The 21,689-nt window shown below is 39.0% G+C and overlaps 1 protein-coding gene across 2 annotated transcripts in view; it reads left to right on the forward strand.

Moving 5' to 3' along the window:
* The window catches only part of Stk32a (serine/threonine kinase 32A), a 133,973-nt gene that overhangs the window by 23,306 nt on the left and 88,978 nt on the right, over positions 1-21,689 (forward strand). For both annotated transcript variants that reach the window (XM_047554835.1, XM_047554837.1), the window contains exons 3-4: positions 12,899-12,954; positions 13,992-14,143. In XM_047554835.1, the coding sequence (XP_047410791.1) occupies positions 12,899-12,954; positions 13,992-14,143 (208 nt within the window). The remainder of the gene's footprint in view (positions 1-12,898; positions 12,955-13,991; positions 14,144-21,689) is intronic.

Genomic DNA, 21,689 nt, shown 5'->3' on the forward strand with positions numbered 1-21,689 from the left:
GAGGTCGCGGGAATCATCCAAGGAGTTCATCTTGTCCCAAACTTAAGAATGTGCTTGTGCGATGCCCATGTTTATGGAGGCACAATTTACAATAGCAAAGTTATGGAATCAGTGCCTTGGTGCCCGTTGGCGGATGAATGGATGGAGAGAATGTGAGAGACACACACACACACACACACACACACACACAATGGCATGTTACTCAGCAGTAAGGAAGAATGAAATCATGTAACGTCAGACACAGAAAGACAAGTACCACCCGTTTTTCCACATGTGGAATCTAGGGGAAAAAACCAATGATATGAAAGTAGCAGGGAGCCTATTACAGAAGGGGAAGGGGAGGTAGGGTAGGGGGTGGATATGATCTAGTATGTTCTTTGCATGCCTGAATATTCCACAATAAAATCCATTCTTTTGTGTGATTAAAATGTACTAAAAAAAGACAAAAAGAATGTGCTTGCACTCCTCTGCAGCAATTCACTGTTCTCTTTGGGGAGGTTTACAGAAGATCCTCAACCTAGAAAAGTTAGAGCTGAGTCAGAGAAGGATGAGCGGCATCTGCAGGTGGAATGAGAGACGGGTGCCTGAGAGAATGGGTCTCAGAACCTGGTGCTCTTCTCAGCTCGTCTCGTTTTAATCTCGTCAGATAGTGTGAGGAAACGATCAGCCACACTGGTTTGCAGAGCGGAGGACTGAGGCTCACTGAGGTGAGAAAACCTGCCCACATTCACAGGCTGGAAGAGGAGGAGCTTGATCCTCCCCCACACCTGTCTGCCTCCAACATCCAAGGAGGGTGCTCTGCACTTCCAGGACTTGCTCATCCTCTCCCCAACTTGACTCTGAAATGCCCTTCAGGTATAAATAAGAAAACTTTTATCGTCCCTTATTTGAATAAGTTTATGAGTCTAAAATGATTTTTTTAAAAAGCCGTGAAGGAGGTCACAGAGCCAAAGAACGATAAAGAGGTGTTTGCCTCTGACTCCTACGGCTAACTGGGTTAACTGCTTTCTTTCAAAAACAAAAGTAGCTCTTCTTTATTGAGTGATTACTAAACTCTAGATATGTGTTAATATTCATTATTTCATTTAATCCCCATCTCATCCCTGTAAGGTAGGTCTTATAATTCCCATCTTATAGATGAGAAAAAGACAAGTACACCTTCTCGGGAAAGATGGTGAATGGAACACACTCTTCCATTTCTGTTCCCTTCTGGGACTCACACTCATATGATACAAGGATTTTATTTCAAGATCAAGGCCCATAAAGGTGAAGAGAAGAGTAGAATAGACATCACTATCAACATTACAGAAACTAGAGAGCAGACTGACAAGAAGAACCAAGAGATCGGAGTCCACACTGCCAGCGGGGAAAGCTGAGAAACGGTCGGACTTGAACCAGAGTCCTTGGAAGACTCAGGAACTGGCTTGACAGGAGCCTCTGCTGGGAGGGGCGAAGGGGAGCTCTAAGGTAGGGATCATGTGTGTATCTACATAGAAACTACCGTGGCCCTCCACCACTCAGCAAAAGGAAAAAGCAAAACAAAACAAAATAACCTAATCTCCACCGCACTACATTTTATTCTTTGCAAAGGACGTTTTCTTCCTTTCAGAAATCAAAAGCACTGTTCTCCTTTTCCAGCATTTCATGCTGCCGTTGAGAAGGCTAAAGCTGTTTTGATGTCTGGTCCTCTGGATATAAGGAATGAGGCAGCACCGGAGAGTGGGGGGGGGGGGATGCCTGGTGGAAGATGGAGAAGTCAGGTAGCCACCTGTTGGCGGCTGTGGCCCTGGCCCTCTTCCCACTCGGCAATCTTCCCACACTCTCCTCACTTCTCAGTGTGAGAACGTTCGTGCCCTTCAGACAAGAGGATGACGCAATTCCTTCCTGGAGAGTTTGACCAACCCAAGAAGGAAGAAGATCCAAGGTTATGCACGTGGGGATTTGTGTAACTCGACAAGCACCCGAGCCACAGCTGGAAGTTGTGCTTGGAGCACATCCCTGTGCCTGGCACTCCCCCAAGAGGGGCTGTGTCCCCACACTTAAACACGAGCAGACAGCCAGACTCTTCAGACATCTGGGAAAGGTTTCTAACAAGACCCATAGAGACTGAGACAAATGAACAAAGGGGAAAAAAATCTAGGATCTAAGGGAAATTTTAAGAGACATGTAGGAGAGATCCAACAAACAAATGAGCAGAACAAAAATAGAAAAAAAAATGGGATACCAGGAAAATAATGTTCAGAGAGCAAAAATTTGTTTTAGGGGAAAAAATTAGCCTTAGTGAAAAAATTCAAAGGTTTAGAAGATGAACCTAAGAACATTTCCCAGAACAATGGGAAAACAAGAATTAGGAGGTAAAGAGGTACATCTAAGAACAGTTAAAGGCCAATCTGAGCATTCTCTTTTCTAAATAATAAAATGTGCAGAAAGAAAGAGAAAATAGAAGGTGGGGAGCTATATAATTAAGGAGAAAAGGCTGGGCTATGAATACAAAGGCCATATTATCAAGAAGTTCTAAAACATTAAAAACAAATATAGGAAGCCAGGTGTTGTGGTGCGACACCTGTAATCCCAGTGACCCAGGAGGCTGAGGCAGGAGGATCACAACTTCAGGTCAGTCTCAGAAACTTTGTGAGATCTTATCTCAAAATAAATAAAAAGAACTGGAAATGTGTCTCAGTGGTTAAGCACCTCTGGGTTCTATCCCTAGTACCAAAACCAAACCAACAACAAAAACCAAATATTTGCTACTTTAAGCTTATAGAAGAGAAAATTATTATATTCGAAGGACCAGACATCAAAATAGCTTTAGCCTTCTCAGCAGCAACGTGAAATGCTGGAAAAGGAGAACAGTGCTTTTGATTTCTGAAAGGAAGCAATAACCAACCTTGAATTTAATATTTAGGTAAACTAACCATCACGGGTGAGTAGAATAAAAGAATTTTTCATTTACATAATATTTTGAAAGTGTATCTCCTGTGTAGACTTTCATACAAGGCTGTTGTAGATGTGCTCACTAATAAGAGGGTGAAGGAAGAGAGACGGCACGCATTACAGAGGAGTGAAGGGACTCCAGGGTGATGGGAAGGAAGGCCCAGGAAGACAGATTTGTGGCCAGAGAAAACAGTCCAGCTGGGAGGTCAGGTGGCTCTGAGAGGCGTCCTCAGCAGGGTGGCAGTGTGACCACCACAGCTGAATGTAATGGAAGAGAATTCGCTAGGGAGGAGGTTGAGAGTGAATCAGGAAGAAACACATAGAAAAGCAAGCACAATTATTAACAGGGAAGATGAACACTGTGCAAGGATGGAACACACCCTAACTAATCAGACTCCCTGGAGCATGGTATTTCTGTACTCAGAAGAATGGAAATGTGCAATGACCATCTAATCCAAATGAATATGCCAGATAGATATAGCTACGTTGGAAAGAGGGGAGCAGGCTGGGATTAAAACCAGAAGAGCAAGAAAGCGAGCTCGATCTTCATCTTCTCGAAAATTGAATAACTAAAGCCGAAAACTGTAGTAAAGAAAGGACAGTGAAGTTGTATTACTTAAAGACACGGTGGAAACTACTGTGTGTATTAGCTAAGAGGTAAAGTGGTTGCCTTTTGGCTAAGAGAAGGGACTAGTGGTTTCTGAGACTGTTATTTTATCCTTTATAAATTGGCAAAACTTGTAGAAATATTTGATTTTTTAAAAATATATATGAAAACAGATGTAGATACATAACTTAGATAAAAACAAAAATGTTTAAAAGACTGAAATAGATTAAAATACAACGGGTGGTTCTTCGATGGTTTTGTTTCTGTTTTACTGTATTTTTAATGTCAAACACACACACACACACACACACACACACACACACATATATATATTTTTTTTTTTTTTTTGTAAAAAATAATCTTCATTGTAAACAAGAAATTGAAGCTCAGGAAGACCAGATTAACTTAGTAATGTCACAGGTCTTGTAAGTGGTGGGATTCTAGGATTCTACCTTCACTGACTCAAATCATTTTCATATCATCAAAGCCTTCATTTGTCATTAAAACCCATAAAACGAAAGTGTCATGCCTTGCCATTCTCCTGCATCTCTGGAGATCCGTAGTGCCTCCTTGTACACCATGTGAGCTAACACTGGATTGCTTTCACGTGTTTCATTTTACCTAACCTATTTATTTATTCATGCTTATTTGCTTCCATAAAGGTGAGCATCTGAGTTCTAAAGATACATGCAATATAGCAAAATGAAATAAAATAATAAAAATGAGCAAGGGAGTTTGATTATTCAGTTTCATGCTTTTAGTCTGCTGAGTGCATCTTCTCACAGAAAATTCAGTCCTTCCTCCCCTCGGAGCGTGGATATTTTCTGAGGATGTGACTGAGTCCCATCAGTGCCTAGCCAAGCCTGGGCACACAGATGCTTGGTGAATGCTGATTTGATTTGCCAGCAAGGCTGTGGTTTCTGGAGTCGTGATTCCAGCTTCTTTCCTATCTTGCTGTGACTGTCTTAAAAGGGCATAAGTGCATCTTTCTTTATAACTGATTCCATTTGGGAAGGCAGCGTGACAAAAGAAACATTCATCTGATTTATGCAAACTGAAAAATCAACCTGAAGAGGAGTCTTTTTTAACCAGTGTTTTAATTTCCTTTTTCTCCTTTCCTTGGCAAATCATACAGTGTCCAGTCTTAAAAATGGGCAGGACTTAGGAAAGAGGCTGATTCTACCAGGGCTTGGCAGACTGCAATTTAATGTTAGTGCCTTTCTGTTGCCATAGTGAGATGCATTTACTTCTGTTCAAAGATCGTGCAGCTCCGACAAAGCAAATACCCTCTGACTCCCGCTGTTAATTGTCCTTCTGTTGCTGTAGGGTTTCCATTCACGTCCTTGATTAGGAGACGTGGTTATTGTGAAGTAGATGGGGTGGGAAATGGTGGTTCTCAAGATTTCTGAGCTCAAGGAATGAGTAGTCAGTTCTTCAGGTTTGGGGATGTAAATCCAGTGTCTGCAGAGAAGTTGGCAGTTGTACTATTAGAGCAACATTCAAGTGGAGACTTTGTTACCTCCCTCGTTGTGAAGTCTCTTGCAAGTAGGTCTTTGGTAAGACTCTTCTTAGGAAGTACATACTGTGTCAGTGATGATGTGTTATCAAAATCAACATCAAAGAAAAGGTCTTTAAACATTTTTCTCCAAAGCCATCTGAATTCTGTGAATGGCAATAACTCATTCCCACCTATTTTAATTAACAATTGTCTATTATGTACCTGCTTCATAAAATGGTTCTAGGAGATGTAGAAATAGGGATGAACAAGACAAGTCCAGTGTTTGCCTTCACAGAGTCTGTTTTCTTGGCACTCTCGATCCTGTGTGAAGTCCCACATCATTTTGCCTAATATTTTGGCAAGAAAAAAGAGAATTCTGAGCTGATGCCAAGATAATTCACCTAACAACTATAGTAACAAATAACAAAAACTAATAATAATAATAATGATATTAATATTAATAATGTATTTATTGAGTTCCTTCATTCTACCAAATATACTTGATAAGCACCTTTGATATAGCTTATTTCACTAGTCCTCACAACATTGGAAGGTATATATTGTCAAAATTTTACAGAGGAGGAAATTGAAAATTAGAGACATTAAGTAATGTGTTTAAAGTTAATTGCTAGAAAATAGTACAGCCAAAACCCTAACCTGGAGTTTCATGTTCAGAGCTAATATACTCTGAAACATCTGGGACTTACCATATTGTCAAAATCATGGAAGTTGGATTTGCATCCAATCCCTGGGAGGAGTTGATCTTTTCATCTATAAAATACTGACGATGTTATTACCACCTCATGCTTTTCTGTCAAGGATTAAATAAAGTAACACATATTAAGGTCACTGGACTGCACCTTCCATGTATATACTTAACAGATATGAATATCATCATCAACTGTGACCTCAACTGAGGCATGTGCAGAGAACAGAGGTGCATTATTAATCATTTATAGACACCAGTATTAATTTGCTTGAGTAACAGGGGTAGGGGCAAGAGTGGAAAGGGAGAATTAAGAACCAGTTCAGTCCATACAGGCCAGTGGAGAATGTCTTCACTTTGGGGTTTGGGGTTTGGGTCACTCATTAAGTGCAATCTCCTTGCCCTGCCCTCCTCTGCTTGGCCACCTGTTGAACTCTTACACATTCTGCAAGGCCCAGATGAAATGCTGCCCCTTTGAAGATTTTTTATCTTACGTAGCAGGAAGAGATTTTTCCCATGTTAGAAATCCTGTGGCTTTTACTGTTTGGTGCAGTGGTTCCTAACTAATCACCTGCAGACAGGTTCCAGGCAGTTTTTATTAAAATCCTCCCAAGAACTACTAAAATGCAGATTCCCAGGTCTAGTTTCAAGAGAGTCTGATTTGTACGAGGGCCATGAGTCTGCATTTTTTAAAAAGTATTTGTGTGATGTGATGGAAATCATTATAGGACTACTCATGTGACTCTCAGTATAGCACATTACTTTATATTACTGTTATCTGCATGTTTCATCTCTTTTCCTGGGAAATTATCTTGCTGATACACCAATTGTTGTGGCCTGAATGTATCTTCCAATTTCATATGTTGGAAACTTAATACCCAAATTCACATGTTGATGGTATTTGACGGTGGAACACTGGGGAGTTAATTGGGATTATATGTCATCAGGATGAGTCCCCATGATAGGACTGGTGGTTTAAAAGAGTAAAAGAGATCTGAACTGACTCACTTGCTCTGTCTAGCCACGTGATACCTGTCTCCATGTTGTGATGCAGTAGGAAGACCCCACTAGATGCCAGTGCCATGTTCTAGGACTTCCCTGACTACAAATCATGAACCACATAAACCTCTGTTCTTTATAAATTATACAGTCCCAGGTATTTTGTTATAGCAACAGAAAACAAATTAAGACACAAATGCAGGAATAAAATGAAGAAAATTTTTAGGAAAGAAGTGAAAGATCTAGTCCTTTGCAACATTTCTGTCAGGTTTTAATGATCTGCTCCAGGATCCTTTTTGGGATCTCCTGGACTAGGCTGGCTTTTCCTACTGTATGTTCTCATTACACCATGATTTTTTCCTTATAGCAGTGGTACTTGGAACTTGAATTAGTTTTACTTTTAAAAAACTTAAAAAATTGAATTATTGGAAGAACATTGGAGATACTGCAGAGTAATCAAAATAAGACCTATATGGCTAAGGAGCCAGACATTTTAATGCCTTCAGAGTTTGCCCCTGGTCTTTCAATTCTGCTTTACTTCATGTATCGACTTTGTTCTCTTGTCCTGCTGACCTGCTCTTCCACATCTAACCAGTTGTTTTTGTGTTCTGGAAGCTTCGTGACAGAGGGAAAAACATCACTTCCACATCAGAAAACCCAGTGTAAGGACGTAGACTGGCATCCAGCTTGGGGTCTGGGATGTGATGAGTGACAGATACTAGTGACTGCAAGCACTTGGTGGGACTCAGATTGTAAGACAGGATCCATGGAAAGTGAAAGTCCCTGCATCAAAACAGGGGAAGCAGAAATATGGACATTGTTGGGATTAGGCCTCACTGGGTTCTGTACTATTTCTTTCTATGAATGAAAGAGAAGCACAGTTGATATTCTGTGTTTTATGGACTGCAGTGAAGAATAATGTTTAAGGGCAGCTATGGAGTCCTATTGAACAGGACCCTATCACTCCACCACTTACCTACTTTGGCCTTTAGAAAATTACTGAAGTTTGTCCATCTAAGAAAATGGCAGTAATAGTAGTACTATCTTATAGAGCTGGTGAAAAATGAGGATAAATTGTGTAACATGCTTGGAATAATGGTAGATGCCCCCTTTACATAAAGGGTGGATTTTAGCTATGATGAATTATTCTCTTGTTCCACTAGACTGTAAGCCCCAGGTGGGCGGGCAACCTTGGCTTTGTCTCTCCCAGGACCTAGCACAATGCCTGGCTGTTGCTGGCACAGCAATCAGTAATTATGAGTTATCAAAGAATGTAGACTGAGTTCAATGAGCCATGTCTCTCAGTGCCTTTACGAACTGCTATCAGAGCCTTGTTATTGCAAGGAATAACTAAAAGAAATAAAATTTAAAAAAAAAATCAAGTACTCTGGATTGGAGAGCAGAACTGAACCTGTGACCAGTTAAGCAATTATTGCTTTCATGTTGAACTGACTTTGCTGTTAGAGAAACATAGCCCTAAGCAGAGTCATACTGTGTAACAAATTAACGCACAAAAAAACAACATAGCTAAGACTTTTGCTTTACTACTTTCTTTCCCCTCTGGGAATTTACCTTATTTTGGCACTCCTGTACTTAATCAGACTGCACTAGTTTTACACGCTACCAAGTGTGACCCTATAGCACTGGAATTTAACATTGTACTGTATAAGCAAAACATTTACTAAAAAATTATCAGCGTAAGCCAGATTCAAGGGACCTACTTTAAGAGGATATTCTTGCAAAGCACTTCAGAAGCAGCCAGCCACTTCTTAGTACATTGGGATGAACGCGCATATGAGGAAATTACCAATTGTTTTGAAAACTCCGAATTTAGAAACTTTTATTCTGCTCATCTTGAGTAAGTGTAACATAGTTTACTCTAACGTAAATACTCTAGGAAAAGATTTCAAAAATGAAAGCATCCGTGACTACAAAAATCCATGTCAAAAGCTGTTAATTTAAAAGATAAACACATGTTTTCAAAATCTTAAAGCTAAAAGATCCAAGCACAGTGGGACAAAAGGAAAAGATGGATACATTTGACTATAAAATTTGAAACTCCTACAATATTAAAAATGTTTTCAAGCAAAAAGCCAAATGGACAGCTTAGAAATTATATTTCTGAGATATGATAGAGATAATATTCTCTTAATATTTTTAAGTGCACTTGTAAATCAAAAAGACCAATGACTCATAAAAATAGGAAAAAAATATAAGAAGAGGGAAATTTCTGGAAAAAACATAGATACTCATATATACAGCTTCACTGACTATTAAAGACACATATCATAAACCAATAATTCAATCTTGTTCATTGTCAAGTCCTGGACAATCGATGTAATAGTTTTGGCAAGGTGATGAACAAAAAGTTGTTTCTACACATTATTGACATCCTTGGAACCCTACTGATAATACCTGTTATGCTATAAAATATGCACATACTTTGGTCAACATTTTTACTTCTATAAATTTTAGTCTACAAACATGCTCAAGAGCTCATCAAGGATATTTGAGGTACTATTGTTGGTAACAGTGATAATTAAATCATCTTTCAAATCTCATTGATAAAACTGTCTTGTGCAGTTTCATACAGACACAATAGAAAAACAAAGGAGCTGTTTAAAATAATTATAAGTGATGGTATGAATGGACAGAGACAATAGGTTTAGAAAGATTTTAGGTATCTATGTTCCTATGGAAATGATAGCACATTGCTTTTGCTGTCAAAAAGGAATAGACATATGCAGAGATAATCTCTTAAAGGATATGCAAGAGCTTTTAACGGGGGGTTGCCTTGTGAGATGGAACTAAACACTCGGAAAGGAAAGAAGGCCTGATTTTTGTTGAATAATTGTACTTTTTAAAAAATCATTTGCAATTTTTAGTTATCAGTAGTTCAGACATTATACTTCCGGTTTTGTGTCTCATCTTCAAAGCCACATGTGAGTTAGGTTTAATTAGCTCCATTTTATAGCTGGGACATTGTGATTTAGAAAGACTGAATAACTTGTCTAGGGTCACACAGCTGCTGTCCTTGTTCAGTCCTCAATAGAAAGATTTACATAAACAGCAAGATGTACTGTTCTCAACAGATTCCCATATGTTTGTGATTTCATAAGGCTGGAATCAATTTTTCAGGAAAAAAATAAAATATTTTTCAGATATTTTCACCTCAAAAATAAGAAGTAGACTTTCTGCTTGACCTTCTAGAATGTTCTTTTCCCAAATTCCAAGGGTCAGGGTGCAATTCCAAACTCTAAAATGGGTTTTCTATTTTCTTTCCTTCCAAACTGCTGATTGCATAGAATGTTGAGACTGGGAGATGGTAACAGAAAGAAAATAATAGCATCAGCCCTTGGTGTCAGAAGCAACATTCTTATGTTTAGGGAAAGATTTGGAAAACCAGATTTGACTCATGTAAATTCTAGAAGGGGAGAGAAAGAAATCCCATGTGACTTCCTAGATTCTACTGCTGTGACATGTAGATATATCCTAAGAAAAACATGAAGACAACTATGAAAATAGTTAATAAGAGCTCAGGTCCAGAACCTTGGGCACATCCCATATGCCTATAATTCTACTGATTTCTGTTGACAAAATATCCATAATTCTGAATTCCCTTCTCTCTCTCTCTCTGGTTCTGTCAGAATGTACAACTAGCCCCTGAGGGTCAAAACTGCACATACAGGATTGCATCATCCTCATTGTACCCTATAAAGCCAAAATCCCCTCTGTAAATGACAGTCATTTTCTCATCCGAAAAATGAGCCCGAAGGTGCCCGAGTCTGTGAGTGAATAAAGGCTCCTCTGAATCCGTTGAGGTCTGCATCCCGTTCTTTTGCACCTACGGTTTCCATTTTTGAATTAACTTCCTCCTTACTGGTGATTCTGTTGTTGGTCATTTAAGAAAGGATTCAATAAGAGCTTTTCTTGTTGCTTTTCACCTATCACTGACTTTCTCCCTAGGTTGTACTGTTATAAGTGGAAGCAACTTTAGGTAGTATGGTTTGGACCAGAGTCTGTTCTTTCTTTGACTGACTATACAAAAAGAAATAAATGAGATGCCTCATCTCTGAATCAGGCCTGTCACTTTTCTGGGACCTGACACTTGGGAGGATACATTAATTTAGGCAGTATTGCTGGTATAAATTTACTAGGAACCTGATATATAATCCTTTATTATTTTCATTAAAATGTAAAATGATTCCTAAAAGGACATAGTTCATGGAATGGATTAATACCACAATGACATTAAGTACAATGGCTGGAGATTTGAAATGTTGTTACAGCATTCTAGGCTAGGCTGCTAGTAGAAAAATCACACTGAGATATTGGATGTAGTCAAGATAAAATTTTGGACTTTTAAATAAATCCTGACCAGTTTTTTTTTTTTTTTCAGCACTCCTGTGGTAAATAACTCAGACTTTTATGTTGAGCATACAGAACATATTGTTTTTCTTATTTTAGTATGAAACTCCAGAGAAAATGTATAAAAATGTTTTGTAAATTATTTTGATCACAACTCAAGTTCCAAAAAATACACTAAAAATTGCATATACACTTACATAAAACTCAAACAAAAGTTTTACAGGCAATCCTACTCTTACCTCATTGAAGGCATTTCTGGTCTGTTCTATTCCATCTAAAATGCACTGCTTCTTAGGATTGCCAATTTTATTTCCTAACTCACAGCTTGGAAGACACTGCCTTGGAGTACCAAATGCTCACCCTGCTCATATTTGCTAGAAGCCTAGTTCGGGGCTTCTTGTGTGTCCGTTTAACTTGGTTTGACTGATCTGCTGGGAGTTCACCTTGTGTGAATCACTGTGCTGGACTCTGCAGAGTTTTGCCTCCACTTACCTGAGTCGGGAGTTTTCTGAGGGGCAGGAAATCCCTGGTGAGCAAAATGACCTGACAGAGTGAGCAAAGGACTGTCTTTTATCTCAATTCACAGTGGTTATTTTGACTCCAAATCCAGTGTGATAGGTAAAATACAAACTACCCTGTGTGATTGAGTGGGTTTTATTTGAAAGTTCAGAAGAGGAGGTGATGAAGTCATTTATAAAAACAAAATTTTTTGACCCTCAGAAAACTCAGCAAAATCTCTAACTGTCCCCTTACCACCTCTTTGTCCTTCAGAAGGGGATAATCTAACTGTTTTTGAAAAAAGGGACAAAGCAGGTCTTTCAAAGAGATGAGTGGCCCCTTGTAGTGTTTCAAGATGTTTTCTGAAAAAACTTAAAATTCCTCATTTGAATTTATCTATATCCTTATTTCAAAACCAGTTAACAAAGTCAAATATTTTTTTCAAGGTCATCAGGGCAAGAAATGAAAGATTGGCATCAGCCAGGGAGAATCTGGAGTTTTTTCTTCTCATCACCTGGCATTTCATGAGCACTCACCTCAGAGAGCTTGCAGCCTGCACCCTAAACGCCAGCTGCTTCCTACTGCTAGGAATTGAAGGCTTAAACTGGCACATGTGGCTGGTCATCTCAGTTTCAGGGCACCTTTCAGTGGATTTCTGTATACATAACCATCCTTACCCATCAGCTCTCTGTGCCTTGGAGATGAGCTCATTCTGCAGACTTATTGGCATAGTAGTTTCCTGTTGGGAAACCAAAATCATGAAGATAAAAGGAGTGTTTGTAGGGACAGAGTAGGCAAGGAGAATATTTGTAAGGTGCTGGTCCTATGTAAAGCCATCATCCTTTAGCATCAGGTCTCCTTCCATGCTCATTGTGTTCAGAGGTGTTTCTCCTGACCTTGCTGCTTGTGCCCAACCCCCTGTTATGTGTTCTTAGAGTCCTACAACCTCTGTTCTTCTTAGCATTCAGCATGAGTTTTAATTTTCCATTTATTTTATGAGTATTTAATCCATAAGTGTCTCTCTTTATAGATCCCCCACTATATTTACTATAGGCTTCATAAAGCATGGTTTCTATTTTTACCCTATTATTAATGTCTCCCAGGCACTAAGCACTGTGATAAAGCTGTAAGTGTTCAATTAGTCTTTATTGGATACGTAAATTTTAAGGTAGTTGGCATGTGGGTTTAAACAGGGTACTTCAGTCTGGACCAATTTTTGTTTATGATTGATTAGCTACTGAAGAGCAATTGATAATCACTCATGATGTTCTTTTTTGTTGTTTTACAGTCAACTTTGACCACTTTGAAATTTTGCGAGCCATTGGGAAAGGCAGTTTTGGGAAGGTGAGAACCAAACTGATTAACTACCAACTGAATAATGTAGCTTAGGGAACAGAGGGTTTGAGAATGTTCAGATCATTGATTTATTGGGACCATTTGGAAAAGTAATTCAGAGAGGTTTTATAATTGATTTTTTATGAAACTGTCACCAAAATTTGAGAAAAGTTTGTGAAAAGGCAGCTATATAATAATTATATACTGTTCTCAGAATTGTCTTATTTAAGACAAATCTGTTTACTTTTGCTAGAGTTCTACTCTTTGCTCTCTATAGTAAAGGAGATTAAGATTGCAGAATCATTTTCAAATTGTACCAGCTGTATCTCCAGTAATAGTTATCTTGTCAGTGTGGAGTTCATTCTTTTCATTAGAAAAGAAGCACCTGTTTTCAATTTTCTTTTTCCCAGATGTTCCATGCTTTTATTTTCAAAAAACTACCATGAAAAATATATAGTCAGTCTAAATTTTGTAAGAACTTTCCAGATTCAAACCCTGATTATTAGTTTCTCCATGGAGACAAACTTTCAGAGAGAATAATATTTCATATGAAACTTGCATTTCACTTTATCAGGTACTATGGGCCTCTAAGGAAATTTTACAAACATGGACATCATATTTGATGTTTCCTAGTGCTTGGAGTTCTTTTCTTCACATCCCCTATGCCGGTAAACAGAAACTATTTGCACAATACTATTCGGCTTGACAATACAGCCATGCCGACTGCAGCCTTTAGAGCAGGAATGAGGATGCTGTTACTAAACAATTCCTGACATGGAGGCAGATTTAAATGCTGTCCAAATAATTCCAGAAGCAAAGCCAGGCAAACTTGTTTGAGAAAGCAGGGATTCAAGAATTGATCTGATGCATGGAGAAGAAAAGCAACTTTTTGCTCTGAAATGAGAGCTAAGTGGGGACTTTAACATCAGAGAATTTGCAGGTGATGTGGCACCCCAACCATGCTAAGGAACAGGTCCTGTTTTGTCCGTCATAGCCATGTTCCATCATGTCCCCAGTCGCTTGCTCACTTGGGTTTGCATCCTTAGGTCTGCATTGTACAAAAGAATGATACCAAGAAGATGTATGCCATGAAGTATATGAATAAACAAAAGTGTGTGGAGCGCAACGAAGTGAGGAATGTCTTCAAGGAGCTCCAGATCATGCAGGGCCTGGAGCACCCTTTCCTGGTAAACTTGTGGTAAGTGGTTTGACAGAGCCTGGGAAAGGAGACATTCCCATTCCATCCCCCGGACCTTTACATGAACACGTCTCCATTACCAGGTGTGCACTTGCAAAATGCTTATTTAGATCTGCCTGAAGGGTTTTGGTCCCACAGTTTCTTTGACTTTATAATAAGTACTCCTTAGTTCAGTCATCAGAGTTCCTTCCCCTTATCCTATTTTTTAAAAAGTATTGTAACTAAATGGACTGAAAAGTAATAGTTGACTTTTTGCATAAAGTTATCCCTGTGGGGTAGGGACTGGGTGCAGAGGGTGACCTCTTTGGTTAACATGAAGTTGGTCTTTGAAACTTGCACAAAGTACTTTCTCATTAAAATAATAGGCAACTAAGCTGTTTTCTTTGTAGCATGCTTCATAAGCAGCCACAAATACACCTGTGACTTGGAAAGGGTTAGGTGCTCCACTTATCACCCAGTGGGTTTGAACAGAGCTAGAGCTAACTTATGTCAGTGTCTAGACATTAACTGACTCTGATCTGTACTCAAAGCCATTACCATAATTCAAGCCTTAGAAAATGACTAAGAAGCTTGCACTATCTATTACCTCCTGCTCTCTTCTTATGCTTAAAGGTCTTTATGTTTCTCCTTCATTTTACTCTACATTGTAATGCATCCATTATGTTAAGAGCCAGTTCTTAAAGCCAATTCAGTAAGACTGTTATTTAAATATGCATATCAAGCAGTTCTTACTTACCAGCAAAGGAAAAAAAGTCTTTATCTAGAGAATGCTAATGGAAAAATAATTGAGATTTCACTATGTGTTTAGGGACAACCTTCTGGAGGAATCAGTGCATAAAATCTGCCTCAATCCATCTTTAATTAACACAGTTCACTTAATATACAATTTTCTCAAAGCCTCTGTGCCACAGTTGAAAAGAAGATGGTTCTGTGCAACTTGGAAATAGATCTATTATGGTTCAGACATGGTAAGAGTCTAATTTTGACTCAGCCTCAGTGTATTTAATCAGCATTTTAGAATGGCCTATTCAAAATGCTGCCATGTAAAAAGTTAAAATGGATACAGCTCTTTTTTAGCAATTATCAAATTGCCTCCCCCCCACTCTTCACTCTAAGAATGACAAGGTGCTGTCACTTAATAGCCTCCTTTTGTTCAAAGTCATATTTTCCTTCTTTAAAAGTTCAACCAACTCACTTTCTAAGGCCAAGAACACTTCATAAAAACATACATAGCACTTTGCCCTTTCGTGTCTGTCCCTCGTTGCTACGTGACCAAAATTGGTATCATTCTATTCTCATGTTTCTAAAAACGTGGGTGTTTTAAGACTTTAAGCTGGGCAAAGTTTAAAAACTCTGTTGTTTGCAAACTTGGTGTCATCCAGAAAACAGTCTGCTCTCCATGACTGCTGACCCGGTGACACCGTGATGTATATGTGTATGTGTATGTGTATGTATATGTGATGTATATGTGTATGTGTACATATACAAACACACATACATACATACGTGTGGTATAAATACATGTACATATGTGTGTATTCTTTTCTTGTTCTTCTCATACCAAATCTCACAATAGAACAACACTGGACGTCTCAATATTTATAGAGGAGAGGGAAGAGGACCCCCACTTCTTACCCCACAAACACATCTAATGATTTTAGCACCACGTTCAGAATTGACAACCAAGAATGGGTCACTCCTAAAAGTATAGCAGAAAACCCTTTTGCCTTTGCATATTTTGTTTATTTATTTATTTTTACCTGTGACTTTTTAAAATTTGTTCTAATTAGTTATACATGACAGTAGAATGCATTTTGATACATTATACATAAATGGAGTATAACTTCTCATTCTTCTGGTTGTACGTGATGTTAGGTTACACTGGTCACGTAATCATATATGCACGTAGGGTCATAATGTCCGATTCATTCTACTATCTTTCCTGCCCCCATGTCTCTCCCTTCTCTTCACTCCCTTCTGTCTAATCCAATAGCTACACACTAGGTATTATAAATATTAAATATACATTTTAGAGTATGTGAACTGAGATTTGCTTTGAAATAATGGAAAGGGAGATAAAAAAGAATGGTTGGTAATTGTTGAAATTGGATGATGCATATAATAGTTCTACTTGTTCTTTTGTATGTGTGAAATTTCTGTGATAAAATTAAAAAAATAAATAAAATCCAGGGGGTCTCGGGATATAGCTCAGTTGGTAGAGTGCTTGTTTCACATGCACAAGGCCCTGGGCTCCATCCCTAGCATCACAAAAGATGAATAAATAAATAAATAAATAAATAAATAAATAAATAAAATCCATGTGGAACATTGCAAAAAAAGAAAAAAAAAAAAAAAAAAGAAAAGCTTTTGCTTTTAAGCCTTGATATAAAAATCTTCTGTCCTTTCTAAGTACAGAAAAATGGTTTTAAGTGAATCTTTCCACAACTATGGAGCATCTTGCAATGCTTCTGGAGGTGTGATTATGAGCATTTTGCCATTTATGTCACATGATTAGAAGATAACATGTATAACTAGGTTTGTTTTTATGAATGTGATAAGATACTTTGCCCAGGACTCAGCATATAGTATCTTACAAATGTTAGTTTTATCGTTCCTTGCTCCATGGAGACAAAGATCATCTAAAACACAAATTTGAAGCATGCTTATTTCCAAAGCATCATGGATGTTATAGGGGAGAAGAGTGTCTTTAATTCATTCTCTACTAGAACTTATGCTATTTGTTTTGTTTGTGTTTTTACCCTCATTTTGCAAATCAAACCAAAAAAATCAAATTGCACATTGTGTGCAATTTAATCAAGACTTGTGTTCTGGTTTTAACTGTTTGATTTATCTTTACATCCCTGGAGACTCAGGAGCTGATTTTTCCTAAGAAGCCTTGTATTTTTTACAAAACAACAGCATTATGTTTTTAACTCCTGCTTACCATGTGTTCTCTACTGCCATGCTTTCTAGACTTCTCCATATTGTTTTGAATCTTCTCCTCCATGCTTAAACTGTCCCTAACCTCTGGACAGATGGTTAGAAAAGTTCAGTTTCAGACTGAGAGAAAACCCAAATTAGTTTTTAAACATGTTTTATACTAATGTTTAGTCTGTTCATATGTGGGCATAAGTATATATGATATCTGCAAATTTTTCTGCACATTGCAGGCAATTAAAAAAACAGAAAAACAATCCTATAGAGAAATGAAAATTCTCCAGTGGTCCTTCCACCATCCTTCAAGGTGGCAGCGCCTCCCTAGCATGAGTGTGTGCTTCCAGAGAAATGTTTGCTTGTGGTTTTCTGGTTTTGTTCATACCTTAGCCCCATCCATTCTGTCATTCTTGTCTACACCTACCGAACATTGAAACCAATTATAAGCAAGTTTGCCCTATAAATACAGGTACACAGTTATGTTTGAACTTCAGTTAATACACCAAAAATTTTTAGCCTATGTCCCAAGTATCAAACAAGATATATTTTTACTGAATATCTAAATTTCAAATTCAAGTGGGCATCTCGTACTCTGATTTGTTAAATCTGGTAAGTAACAGATCCATACTGTGGGGATTCTGTGGTGAGCAGGAGTGGACAGAGCTCTGACCTGCCTGATGGTGCCATTAACTGCAAAAGACCCATTAATCAAATAGCACCTGAATATATGAAGTGTGACAAGGGTACAGAAACTACATTCAACGCCCTGTGTGTGGTGTGTGTGCTTCAGGGAGAGTTCACCAGTGTGGTATTAAAGGAGGAAGAATATTCAGGATTAAAATTCTACCTTACTGGCCTCCATGGACCTGGCCCCGAGCAGGAGCACAAGTCTTCAGAAAGAGGTCATGTCATCAAGTGAGGGCTGCCAGACAGGGCTGGCATCTAGAAAAAGTAAATAAAATCTTCCTGCTAGTCCCTCCCTGAGGGCTGTTCACAGAGCCCTGGCAACCCACATCCTGAAGACAAACAAGCCATCCTTAGCACCTGCTCCCTGGGAGGCTTCTGTTAATTGAGAGTAAGCTTGCAGCTGTACACAGCTCCTGGGGCCTCTCTCACCCCTTGTCCGGATGAACAGAAGAGGCCCCTGAGTGGTTTCAGCAAATGAGAAGACAAGATCATCTGCTTTAAGTGGAAAGAGCACCTGTACCAGGAGAGCTGCAGGCAGCCCCTTCAGATGGCTGAACACTGCCCAGATATTGGTCCTCTGGAAGCAGCCTTCATCACCTGCACCTAGTTGCCTCATGGAGTCATTGACAAGGGAACTGAGGTGGGCTTTAGGACCACAGTGTCACTTCTCTCTGAATGGTGCCTGTTTCTTGGAGTTTTACACACATTGATTCCTCTATATTCTAACAAACTTAATTGTTGGGGATTATTATTCCTGTTCTATACCTGAAGACACAGAGGCTGAGAGAGGCCAAGGGCTTTTCCAAGAGTGACACAGAGAGGAACTGACAGGGCCAGGACTCACACCCAAGAATACTCTGCGCTGTGTAGATATTGCCATTCCATGTAACAATAAGGGAGCCCATTCTGTGGGTCTGGTGTGGTGGATGCTGGCCCGAGAAGCTCTGTGCAATGTGTGGCACCATTTCCCGTGAACACCCGTGGGAGGTCATGCCTGATCTCTTCTTCTACAGAGATCCTGAAGAGATTGAAAAGGTAGAGCAGGCTGCTGCTGAAAAAGCTGTGACCAAGGAGGAATTTCAGGGTGAATGTACTGCTCCAGCTCCTGAGTTCACTGCTACTCAGCCTGAGGCTGCAGACTGGTCTGCAGGTATGCAGTGCCCTCTGTGCCTATCCAGCAGTTCCCTACTGAAGACTGGAGTGCCCAGCCGGCCACTGTAAGACTGGTCTGCAGCTCCCACTGCTCAGGCCACTGAGTGGGTAGGATCAACCACCGAGTGGTCTTGAGCTGTTCTGCAGACACTTATTAAGCAAAATGGAAATAAGGTTCTGGAAAATAAACACCAGTTTCTTAAAAAAAAAAAAAAGAAAAGAAAAAAGAAAAAGAATCCCGACTTCAAAGCCCCTGCTCTTCCCCCTGCCCTATACCATCCCCTACAGCTGTCTTGTGAGACTCCCTTATGAAATATGTAAGGAAGCAGAGTTTATTTTGTCTCTTGTCTTTCATGTGCCACAGAATGTGAACCCCATGAGGCAGGTGTGCTTGCGTGTTTTCCAGTCTCATCCTGACTCAGCCTGCACAAGCACAGCCAGTTGAATGAGTGAATGAATGAAGTCTGTGGTAGCACTGGGCCTCTGGTTCCTGGTCTGTTGCTCTTCCCCCCATTGCACCAGGGACACCCTTTACACACTCACAAACACATCCACATGATTGTCACCACTTCAGTTTCTTTGCTAGCATTGGGGTCAGAAGGGCCTGGGTTTGAATCCCTGCTCCACCACCTGGTAACCGTGAAGTCGGCCAGTCATGCTGGGTATTCTGCTTGGTTTCCTCCATAAGTGGGAGGAGTAATGGCAATACTCACGTTAGAGGGCATGACTATGAATGATAAAAACATGTAGGTGCTTGCCAGGTGCGGAGGTGCACGCCTGTAATCTCAGTGGCTCCGGAGGCTGAAACAGGAGGATCTCGAGTTCAAAGTCAGGCTGGGAGCAAAAGCGAGGTGCTAAGTAAGTCAGTGAGACCCTGTCTCTAAATAAAATACAGAATAGGACTGGGTATGTGGCTCAGTGGTCGAGGGCCCCTGAATTCAATCCCTGGTCCAGCTCGCCACCCCCCCCAAAAGAGTGAATGCTTAATAAGCCCCTCCCAGAAATGGAATGTTCACCTGGTCCCCATCACCAGAGAATATTTATTTTTCATGATTTTTATTTAATTTTTTAATTCGTTTTAATTAACTATGCATGACTGTAGAAGGCACTTACATCATATATGATGGAGTACAATTTCTCATTCTTCTGATTGTACATGATGTAGAATCCCACCAGTCATAGAGTTATACATGTACATAGGGTTAATAATGTCTGACTCATTCTACTCTCCTTCCTACTCCCGTAACCCCTCCCCTTCCTTCACTCCCCTCTGTCTAATCCAAAGTAACTCTATTCTTCCCTGCTCCCACTCCACCTATTGTGAATTAGCATCCACATATCAGAGGAAACATTCAGTCTTTGATTTGGGGGGATTGGCTTATTTCACTCAGCATGATATTCTCCAGCTACATCCATTTACCAGCAAATGCCATAATTTCATTCTGTAAAACTGAGTAATATTCCATCATATATACATATATATATATGTGTATATTTTTCTTTACCCATTAATCTGTTGAAGGGCATCTAGGTTGGTTCCATAGTTTAGGTATTGTGAGTTGAGCTGCTATAAATACTAATGTGGCTGCATCACTGTAACATGCTGATTTTGGGATAAGAGGGGTGGGAGGTGTGGGGGGGGAGAAAAAAAAATAACAGAATGAATCAAAAACTATTACCCTAGGTAAATATATGTTTACACAAATGGTATGCCTCTACTTCGTGTACAAACAGAGAAACAAGATGTATCCATTTGTTTACAATAAAAATGAATTAAAAAAATTAAAAAGAAAGACAAAAATGTGCTTTTGGTCCTTCGTTTTTGACAACCACCAGAAAAAATCATTTAATGAAATAAATGTTTTTTGTTCTTGTTTTAAAACACTTGAAGGTATTAAATGCTACATTTCACACACACACACACACACACACACACATATAAACACACAAACACAGTTTGCACCAGCACCCTTGTATAGTAAAAGTATTTTTGTTCATTTGTTTCAATGAACTACACTTTTATCTTCATTTCCATTACAGGTATACAGCAAATAGGCAGGTATGGATTTTACATCCTTAACAATTTTCTTCTACAAAGGGAGTTGTAAAAAATCCTTGAACAGTTTGCTCAATAATGTGACACACAATGGATGGACAATGTTCTCAAATTTTATTAAGGAGGTATAAAATAAAGGTTCTGCAATATTAGAAAAAAAGAAAAAAAATGCTGATTTTAAGTTCTTTGGGTATAAACCAAGAAGTGGGATAGCTGGTTTAAAAGGTTGTTCCATTCCAAGGTTTCTGAGGAATCTCCATGCTGCTTTCCATAATGTTTACACCAATTTGCATTCCCATCAGCAGTGTATGAGTGTACCTCTTTCCCCATATCCTTGCCAATATTTATTGTTGTTTGTATTCTTGATAGTTGCCATTCTGACTGGGGTAAGATGAAATCTTAGAGTAGTTTTGATTTGCATTTCTCAAATTCTAGAGATATTGAACAGTTTTTTATATATATGTTGATTGACTGTATTTCTTCTTCTGTGAAGTGTCTGTTCAGTTATTTAGTCCATTTATTAATTAGGTGTTTTGGTTTCTTGGTGTTCAGATTTTTGAGTCCTTACATATCCTGGAGATTAGTGCTCTATCTGAGGTGCATGTGGTTAAGATTTTCTCACATGTTGTAGGCTCTCTTGTCACATTATTGATAGTTTCCTTTGCTGAGAAGAAGCTTTCTAGTTTGAATTCATCCCATTTATTGATTCTTGATTTT

Source organism: Sciurus carolinensis, chromosome 6 (genome assembly GCF_902686445.1).
Source record: "Sciurus carolinensis chromosome 6, mSciCar1.2, whole genome shotgun sequence".
NCBI classification, from domain to species: Eukaryota; Metazoa; Chordata; class Mammalia; order Rodentia; family Sciuridae; genus Sciurus; species Sciurus carolinensis.